We start from the raw sequence: 9,974 nt of genomic DNA, 5'->3' as shown, positions 1-9,974 counted from the left end.
GGGTCCCGGGCACGTTGGGAGCTTCCCGCTCACAGCGGAGGAACCGTCCGGGGGGGGGGGTTATGGCATTGGGTGTGAGGTCTGAGCTCCCCAAAGGGCGAGGAATGTCCCCCCCCCCCCCCCCCCGAGCCTTCCTCGTTCCTGCTGCTGGGCCGAGAGGGTGGAGGAACGTATCGCTTTTATTTAGGATTAAACAGGGGGTTTGGGGGGCGAAGCGCCGTGTTCGGGGATGCGAGTTCCTGCCCTGTGCCCCCCCGGGACCTTCCTCCCCTCCCCCCCCGGGACCTTCCCTTCTTCCCCCCCCCCCGGGACCTTCCCTTCCACCCCCCCCCCCCGGGACCTTCCCTTCCTCCCCCCCCCCCCGGGGACCTTCCCTTCTTCCCCCCCACCCCGGGACCTTCCCTTCTTCCCCCCCCCCCCGGGGACCTTCCCTTCTTCCCCCCCCCCCCGGGGACCTTCCCTTCTTCCCCCCCCCCCCCCCGGGGACCTTCCCTTCTTCCCCCCCCCTGGACCTTCCCTTCTTCCCCCCCCCCGGGACCTTCCCTTCTTCCCCCCCCCCGGGGACCTTCCCTTCTTCCCCCCCCCCGGACCTTCCCTTCTTCCCCCCTCACGGACCTTACCTTCCCCCCCTTCCCCCCCCCCCCCGGGACCTTACTTTCCCCCCTCCGGGACCTTCCTCCCCCCCCCGGGACCGACCTCCCCCCGGCCCCGCGGGCTCCGACGGGGCGAAAAAGCTCCCAAGGGAGTGGATTGTGCTCGGAAATGGAGCTACGGGCGCCGTTCGCCCCTTCACGAGCTTCTTTCTGATCTTGAACCCGCGGAGGGCACAAGGAGAGAGCGGCTTCGTGGCCTTTACCCTGGCCCTTAGACAGGAAAGCGGAGTATATATTTTTTTCACTGAATTTCACTGAGTTTTTAGAGTTGGAAGGGACCATAAAGATCATCTAGTCCAACTCCCTGCTGAAGCAGGATTGCCCACAGCATGTAAATTTTCTTTTTTATTTATTTACAAATATCATTTATTTACAAATATCGCAGAATCACAGGATGATATGGGGTCGGAAGGGACCTCTGGAGATCACCCAGTCCAACCCCCTGCCAGAGCAGGGTCACCCAGAGCAGGTCCCACAGGAACGTGTCCAGGGGGGTTTGAATGTCTCCAGAGATGGAGACTCCACCACCTCTCTGGGCAGCCTCTGCCAGGGCTCTGCCACCCTCACAGGGAAGAAGTTCCTCCTCATGTTTAGGTGGAACTTCTTATGTTCAAGTTTGTGGTCATTCCCTCTTGTCCTGTCACTGGGCACCACTGGAAAGAGACTGGCCCCATCCTCCTGACACCCACCCTTGAAGTATTTCGAGGTGTTGATCAGATCCCCCCTCAGCCTTCTCTTCTCCAGACTCAAAAGTCCCAAGTCCCTCAGCCTCTCATTCTCCTAATGAAGTGCTCCTGGCCATGGAGATTCAAGGGCAGGGCCATGAAGTACTCCTGCCCCCCAGCTTCGAGCAGGGACTCGTCTCCATCCGGATGGTGCCCCCCTCGTTCTGACACAGCAGAAGGTGTTTCTTAACCAGCACTGCCACCTCGTGAAATTCTTCTGCTAAATCAGTTGGGTTCTCCCAGTGTCACATTCGCAGTTCACGCTCAGGACACTCCTGCGTTGCCACCAGCGGGAAGTTCACAGCCTCCTGAAAACAGACACCCCCAGCACTGAGAGCCCCCCCCCCGAGCACTCCTTCCCCCACCCAGAGCAGGTCCCACAGGAACGTGTCCAGGGGGGGTTTGAATGTCTCCAGAGATGGAGACCCCACCACCTCTCTGGGCAGCCTCTGCCAGGGCTCTGCCACCCTCACAGGGAAGAAGTTCCTCCTCATTTATTTACAAATTTTATTTATTTATAAATCTTGTTTATTTATTTACAAATACTCTTTATCTATTTTATTCCCATTATTTTTTCCATTAATGGCCTCTTTCTCCTTGGGAAGCCAGGTAATGGGAAGGGCAGGGCAATCCCTGCCAGTATAAATGGGAAAGAATTCCTAGGAAGCCCCTGGGAACAGCCTGATAAACGGTGGGACGGGCAGTAAGAAGTCCCGAGGAACCCGAGAGCGAAATGGGGCAGAGTCAGGAAATCTGACACGTTTCGGACACACTGATTTCTTTTGGCTTCTCCCCCCCCCCCCCCCCCCCCCCCCATCTACCCCCGGGCACGGGGCGGGGGGGCCTTGGGGGGTATTTGGGTGCTGGGACCCGACAAACACGGGGTGTGAGGAGCTGAGGGGGTGAGTGAGGTTTCCATTATCGATGGGGCCAGAAACGGGTCGTGTCTGTGCTTGGGTTTTGCTACCAAAAAGCCAAAAATTCAAGTTAATGGTAAAACTGGGGGTTTAAGATCAGAGGGTGCTGGATTTTTTTTTTTTTTTTTTTTTTTTTTTTTTATAAAATTCAAATTTACAGCAGGAGGAAGAAACCTGCTGGCAGGGGAAGGTGCCAGCAATTAGCGAGGGGGAGACAAAGGATTTCAGCTCAAGTGGAGGCTATTTTGAGGAGATGCTGTTACCCCAGATGCCAAATAGCCTTATGGAAAAAGCGTCTTTGTCCCTGCCCGCTGGAGCAGTTGGGAGATGCACTTTGGTTTTCTTTATTCCACGCTTTCTCAGAAAATAAAGTTATTGAAGTTAAAGCGTGGGAAGCCCCTTTGCCGCCTCGCTGCTGGGAGTCGCAGCCCTGGGCTGTGGGTGAGCGGCCACCGAACACGTAGGTCCTGCTGGGAGGAGCTGTCTGGACATCTCAGATGGAGGTCTGAACCTCTCCTGTTCAACATCAGCGACCTGGATGAGGGGACCGAGTGTATCCTCAGCAAGTTTGCTGATGACACCAAACTGGGAGGGGTGGCTGACACCCCGGAGGGCCGTGCTGCCATCCAGAGAGACCCGGACAGGCTGGAGAGCTGGGCAAGGAAGAACCTCATGAGGTTCAACAGGGAAAAGTGTAAGGTGCTACACCTGGGCAAGAAGAATGTCAGGCACCACTACAGGTTAGGGGTGGACCTGCTGGAGTCAGGTTCTGAAGAGAAAGATCTGGGGGTCCTGGTAGAGAGCAAAATGACAACGAGCAAGCAGTGTGCTCTTGTGGCCAGGAAGGCCAATGGGATCCTGGGCTGCATAGGGAAGAGTGTGGCCAGTAGGTCGAGGGAGGTCATTCTCCCCCTCTACTCTGCACTGGTGAGGCCACAACTGGAATACTGCGTCCAGTTCTGGGCTCCCCAGTTCAAGAGGGACAGGGAACTACTGGAAGGAGTCCAGCGAAGGGCAACGAGGATGATTCAAGGATTGGAGCATCTCCCTGATGAAGAAAGGCTGAGAGAGCTGGGGCTCTTCAGCCTGGAGAAGAGAAGGCTGAGGGGAGACCTTATTAATGCTTATAAGTATCTCAAGGGTGGGTTGAAGGAGGAGGGAGCCAGACTCTTTTCAGTGGTTCCCAGTGACAGGACGAGGGGCAACGGGCACAAGCTGGAACATGGGAAGTTCCATTCAAATATGAGAAAAAACTTCTTCACGGTGAGGGTGGCAGAGCCCTGGAACAGGCTGCCCAGGGAGGTCGTGGAGTCCCCTTCTCTGGAGATCTTCAAGACCCACCTGGATGCAGCCCTGAGTGATGTGCTCTGGGCAACCCTGCTTTGGCAGGGGAGTTGGACTAGATGATCTCTATGGTCCCTTCCAAATCTAAAAATCCAGTGAAATGGCTCAGGGAGGTGTTTCCAGGCTCCGGCTCCCGAGACGCCGGGCTCCGAGGCGCGGAAGCAGGCGGGCTCCGTCCCTCTGCCCGGGCCGGTCGCTGCTGGCAGCAGAACTGGGAGCTTGGCTTCGCGGCCGGGTGAAATCACAGGGCATGGCCCCAGCGTGGCTAAATAAAGCTCCGCTCCGGCGCTGCCTCCCTCGCGGCTCGACACACAACTGACCTATGATTTTTTAGCTCCTTGCTGGTGTTTCGGTTACCTCATCCACTGCCCGCTCCATCCCCGTGTCGTGGTCCCTCTGAGCCACGATTCGGGCTGTCTCGGGAACGACGGCTCCCTTTCCTCCTCGTTTCCAGTGGGGTTGGGTTTTGGTTTGTTTTGGTTTTTATTTGGTTTTGTTGGTTTGGTTTTTTTTTTGTTTTTTTTTTCCCAAAATGGATCTATTGCAAAATATCCATCTGGTTGAAGAGCTGCTTTGTTTAGGTCTGGTTTGAGTTTGTTTGCTAGTGTCCTGGTTTAGAAATAGCTGGGCCTCAGACGTGGTCCTGCTGGAAGTGAGAGCTCCTTGCGAAACGGGAGTTGGACAATATATTGTATGTTATCCTGGAATTTCTATCTTATTTTAAAAATAAGGTTTTACCTTAGTTTGACTTTGCTTTCAACTATTGGCAAACCCCCCACTGCAGCTGCATTCATGCTTTTTGTACTTTAGGCTTAAATACAGAGCTTTGCTTGAAAAGATTTAATTTATGGAAAAGCACAAAGATGCCTTTCGGTTAGAACGGGCTCGACGTTTTTGTTTCTCAGCTTCTGCCGTCCGGTTTGCTCGGATTTTTTTTTATTTCGCTGTTCTCTTTGTTTCCCAGGTTCTAGCTGATGCTCGGGCTTCCTTGTAATGATGCCGTCACGTACGAACCTGACCGCTGGGATTCCCAGTAGCAAAGTCAAATATTCCAAGCTCTCCAGCACCGATGATGGATATATCGACCTGCAGGTAAAAAAGTGGGAGAGAAAAACCTCTTCCCGCTGCTGCTCTGCCTGTGAGCTCCTCGGAAGGGCTGCTGCAGCTCTGTGTGCGCTGGGGGCTGCTGCTTCGTCTCCGGCAGAGAGAGCAGCCTCAGATGAGAGGGGGCCAGAGCTGGCTGCGAGCCCCCACCTCAGCCCTTCTCCTCCAGAAAGCCTGTGGGGCTTAACTGGAAACCAGAATGGGTGTAAGCGCTGGCCGAGCGGGGTCTGCAAGGGCAGGGTTCCTCGCAGAAGGGCCGTTACAGAGCAGAGCTGCCCCGAGTTTGTCCCGTGTCACCTCTGCTGGCTGTGGGACACCTCTGCCGGGGTGGGAGGGGAACTGCGCCGAGTTAAGCCAATTACTGTTTGGTTTTTCCATCCAGTTCAAGAAGAGCCCACCAAAAATCCCCTACAAGGCGATCGCGCTGGCTATTGTGCTCTTTATGATCGGGACCTTCCTCATCATCATCGGAGCCCTCCTCTTGGCCGGATACATCAGCAAAGGCGTGAGTGGTTCGATTACGCGTCGGTTATGAGTTTGGCATTGCTTGCCCGCTCCTCAAAACCTGCCGTGAACCGTCACGTTCAGTGGAGAAATTGGGAGCAAAAGGCCTGTAAGCGGGGAAGGACCCCCCCTCCGCTGCCTCGCCGGTGTCCGCCGAGAGCCCGGTTCCTTTGGGGACGGAGCCCGCTGGTGTCATTACTCAGCCCGTCTGCAGCCGGGTCAGCGCGAGGCTGGAGATGTGCCAGGGAGGGCTGGGTTCCTCTGTCCTGCCCGGGGTTCGGTTTCACTTCACCGCTACGTCTCCGCAGGGGTCAGCTTGCTGTCCTGGAAAAACCTAGCGCTGGAGTCATCACTCCTCTAGTGACGATCTCCTGGTGCCTTCTGTGGGAGATCATAGAATCATGGAATAGTTTGGGTTGGAAGGGGCCCTAAAGCTCACCAAGTGCCACCCTCATCATCATCGGATCATCATCAACACCTCCCACCAGACCAGGTTGCTCCAAGTCCCCTCCAACCTGGCCTTGAACCCCTCCAGGGATGGGGCATTAGTCAGCCCGTCCTCACAGCAAAGAATTTCTTCCTCAGTTCCCCTCTTCCAGTGTCAAACCCTTCCCCCTCCTCCTATAGCTCCCCTCCCTCATCAAGAGTCCCTCCCCAGCTTTCCTGGAGCCCCTTTGGAAGGGGCTCGAAGGTCTCCCTGGAGCCTTCTCTTCTCCAGGCTGAACCCCCCGAACTCTCTCAGCCTGCTCTATCATAGAATCAAAATTGTCTGGGTTGGAAGGGACCTTTCAGATCATCTAGCCCAACCATCAACCGAACTCTGATAAAAACCATCACTAACCCATGTCTCTAAGCTCTATGTCAACCCATCTTTTAAATCCCTCCAGGGATGGTGCCTCAACCACTGCCCCGGGCAGCCCGTTCCAAGGCTTAAGAACCCTTTCAGTGTAAATATTTCCCCCGATATCCATCCTAAACCTCCCCTGGCACAACTTGAGGCCGTTCCCTCTTGTCCCATGGCCTGTTCCTTGGGAGAAGAGACCGACCCCCCCTGGCTACACCCTCCTTTCAGGGAGTTGGAGAGAGCAAGAAGGTCTCCCCTCAGCCTCCTTTTCTCCAGGCTGAACACCCCCAGCTCCCTCAGAAGTTCTCCAGACTCTTCTCCTTGTGCTCCAGACCCCTCACCAGCTCCGTTGCCCTTCTCTGGACACGCTCCAGCCCCTCCAGGTCTTTTTTGTGGTGAGGGGCCCAAAACTGGACACAGCCCTCGAGGTGGGGCCTCACCAGTGCCCAGTCCAGGGGGACGGTCACCTCCCGAGTCCTACTCACCACGCTATGTGACGTGGCACCACTTTTCTCATCTCTCTGTGTTTATGATCCATGGGAAGGGGATCTGTTGGTAGCTGACTCGCTGCCCGTCCATGGCACGCTCCTCCTTTTACCTCGTGCGGATGGAATTGCTTTACAGTTGGCAGCTGCTGCTTATCTCTGTGGAGGCAGCAGGGCTTTGGCTGTATCGGGGGCCGTCCAGGCACGATGAGAGCCCGGGCTCAGCCCGTCCTGCAGCGCCTGGCACTTCTGTAAGGTGTCAGCGTGAGCGGGAGCCCCCCCTCCTGCCCGAAGGAGAAGTTGGGTTGAGGGTTTCCTGTAGCGAGGAGGAGATGCCAGGGAGAGGACTTAGAGCTCAGCCTGAAGAAAATGGAGATATTTCTGATTTCAGATGAATTTTTATTTCTTTTTTTGTCAGCTGGACAGGCCTTAGGGAGGAATAGTTGAGGCTGGAGTTAAGAGAAAGGGAAGGGACCCCCGTGCAGATCTCTCCTCACTGCACTTGTGTGTCTTCTCCTCCGCAGGGGACGGACCGTGCCATCCCCGTGCTCATCATTGGGATCCTTGTCTTTCTCCCGGGCTTCTACCACCTGCGCATCGCCTACTACGCTTCCAAGGGCTACCGCGGCTACTCCTACGACGACATCCCGGATTTCGATGATTGAACAGCGTATTTAATTGCATTATAATTAGGTTGGCGGTAAGAGCTGTGAGTTACCCTGGTTATCAGAGGGGGCTGAAGGCTGTAGATGAAGTATTATCAGTCACAAGATGCCAGTTCCCGGTTTTGGGGTGTTGCAGGTTGTCAGTTGGGGAGGGGGTGGGGGCTGGAACATGGAATTGACCCAAAGGTTTGCAACATTAGGTGGGAAGAACATGTGATTTATTGTATTTCCCTCTTCTGGTTACATAATGCTGCTTGCTTTTAAGAAGTTTCTTCTTGGGTAAGGCAATTCTAGAAGTTATCCAAAAATAGATGAGCCGGTTTCAGCAGCAAAGATATTTGTTTTTTCTAACTGTTTTCTGGAGTTTATTTTAGTTTTGGGTAAGATTGTGGTTATCATTGGGTTTACCTTTGCAGGAAAACGCCGCAGTTAAATTTCCCTTTTGCTTTCTGCCCATCAGAAATGCTTCCAATCTGCTTGTCCTGTGCTTGCCGGGGGTATCAGAAGTCAGACGGGTACAAGATGGGGGGGGAAACTGCGCTCGCGTGAAACAACTCACACGTAGGGCGTTTGCTGCACGGCTCCTCTTGTCGGCCTGACCCAGCTTATTTACTCAGCAAACACAGTCTTCCGAAGCAAGCCCTTTCCCACGCCACTGTTACTTTTGGCAAAACCCGCTCTATCCTTTAAAAGGGCTATTGTTGGATTTTTGCTTATTATTTTAAACAAACTCAGTGGCCACGGGGAGAAGAGTTGGAATCCGGACCAGGACTCAGGTGTCTAAATACCAAAACTCTTGGTTTTGACTAGAGTGGATATTGGAGACGCTTGAAATTCCATATGTCTGTATATTTGGAAAGGTTTTGTCCTTGTCTAGATAATATGCTGTGCATAACTCCCCAGACCAGTAAAAAGGAAATCTCTGTATAGTTTGTACTGACTAAATCCCGTTCGTATTGTTTCGCAAGCTTCGGTGATGGGTTATTCAGGGCACACAGATCGGTAGCTCTAATTTATGTAAAGCAAAAACTGTCTGTCTCCTGAAGTGGGAATGAACTCAGCGTCCTGGAGAACAAGTATGGGGCAAGTAGTGATGCAAGTCGATGTGTATTTAATATGAATAAACTTCACTATATTCTGTGTACAAATCACAAGCTTGTCTCTCTCACGTTCACAGACCTCAGCGTGCACTAAGAACTGTTCTGAGCAACCCCATAGAGGCTTTGGCTGAATCTGCTGTTGACTGTGGCTTCCAATTACTAACGGAGCCCCTGCAATCAGCACCAGGCTCTGCTGAGCCAGCAGCTTAGGAGGGTCTGCATCTGAAGCTTAGGAGGGTCTGCATCTGAAGCTTAGGAGGGTCTGCATCTGAAGCTTAGGAGGGTCTCCATCTGAAGCTTAGGAGGGTCTCCATCTGAAGCTTAGGAGGGTCTCCATCTGAAGCTTTGGAGGTCCCCATCTGTTCTGCAGGCCCCTTGGCTGGCCCTGGGGCAGAGCTGGGGGTCACCCTCCAGAGTGCCCTGGGTACAGCAGGAAAATACACTGCCCCAGAAGGTCAGGATTGTAGCAGCCTTCCAGTCCCTAAAGGGGCTCCAGGAAAGCTGGGGAGGGACTCTGGATGAGGGAGGGGAGCCCTAGGAGGAGGGGGAAGGGTTTGCCACTGAAAGAGGGGAGATGGAGCTGAGATGTAGGGAAGAAGTTCTTTGCTGTGAGGGTGGTGAGAGCCTGGCCCAGGTTGCCCAGAGAAGCTGTGGCTGCCCCATCCCTGGAGGGGTTCAAGGCCAGGTTGGAGGGGGCTTGGAGCAACCTGGTGTGGTGGGAGGTGTCCCTGCCCAGGGCAGGCGTGGGACCGAGATGGTGTTCAGGGTCCCTTCCAACCCAAAACCATTCTATGATTCCGTGATTGGCTTTTTGAACCTCACGTGCAGCCCTTATAAATATGCAAAGACCCTGGGGCTTTTAACTGCTTTGTTCCAGGGTCCAAATATGCAGTTCCCTGTGTGACAGGGCAGGCTGTGTTCGAGCCCCACTCGCAGGTGGGCACGGATGCTCCGGAATTGCCAGCCATGGCTCCTGCGGACTGAAGCTCTTTGCGGGGAAGAGGGGCAGGTACCGCTGTGAGCGCAGAGCGAGTCCGTGGAGGTGTTGAGATGCGAACGGTGCTGGATGAACACCTTGCTCTGAAAGTACTCTCAAAATTGCCTTTTTTCCTCCTCCAATGTTCTAGATTAAACCCAAAAACCTGAGCCAAGGTCTTTTTTTAACCTACGTCTCTTCCCTCGCTTGACTTAATTGGCTTGTGTGTGCCCCGGTGCTGCACTCTGGGGAAGAACTGATTGAATTCGGGATCTCCCTCTCCATCTCCCAAGGCACCGGCCACGCACGTTCTCTCCTGCTCTGCTGCGTCGCGCCAGCCCTCGGCCCCTTCGCGTTCCTGACCCGCCGGCCCCGCTGGTGGCCCTGCTCCCCGGATGTTGTCACGACCCGCTTGGCAGCGGCTGAGACGTGTCCATTAAAGTCGGGTCTGGCCAGGAGAGCGGCTGCTGACGCAAAGCCATGAATCAGCCATTATTAGGGGCGAAGAATGTGGGTTTGTTTGGGTTTGGGGAAAGGGGAGAGGAAGCAGAAGTTTGGATGCAAAAAGAAGAGGAGGAGGGAGGAGATGCTTTCAAGTGGGGCTGATCGGATGCAGGAAGTTGTGAAGCCCGGGTCGACCAGAGGGATAAGTAAATG

At 54.5% G+C, this 9,974-nt stretch overlaps 1 protein-coding gene across 1 annotated transcript in view; it reads left to right on the top strand.

The window, feature by feature from the left end:
- TMEM230 (transmembrane protein 230) overlaps positions 1-8,393 on the top strand; it is an 8,986-nt gene extending 593 nt beyond the window's left edge. Inside the window, exons 3-5 of the mRNA XM_074164238.1 lie at positions 4,604-4,731; positions 5,126-5,248; positions 7,101-8,393. Of these exons, the coding sequence (XP_074020339.1) occupies positions 4,633-4,731; positions 5,126-5,248; positions 7,101-7,241 (363 nt within the window). The 5' untranslated portion in view covers positions 4,604-4,632 and the 3' untranslated portion in view covers positions 7,242-8,393. The remainder of the gene's footprint in view (positions 1-4,603; positions 4,732-5,125; positions 5,249-7,100) is intronic.
- The last annotated feature ends 1,581 nt before the right edge of the window (positions 8,394-9,974 follow it).

This window comes from Numenius arquata, chromosome 26, assembly GCF_964106895.1.
Source record: "Numenius arquata chromosome 26, bNumArq3.hap1.1, whole genome shotgun sequence".
Classification (NCBI taxonomy): domain Eukaryota; kingdom Metazoa; phylum Chordata; class Aves; order Charadriiformes; family Scolopacidae; genus Numenius; species Numenius arquata.
This window is presented reverse-complemented; position numbering and strand designations above follow the sequence as displayed.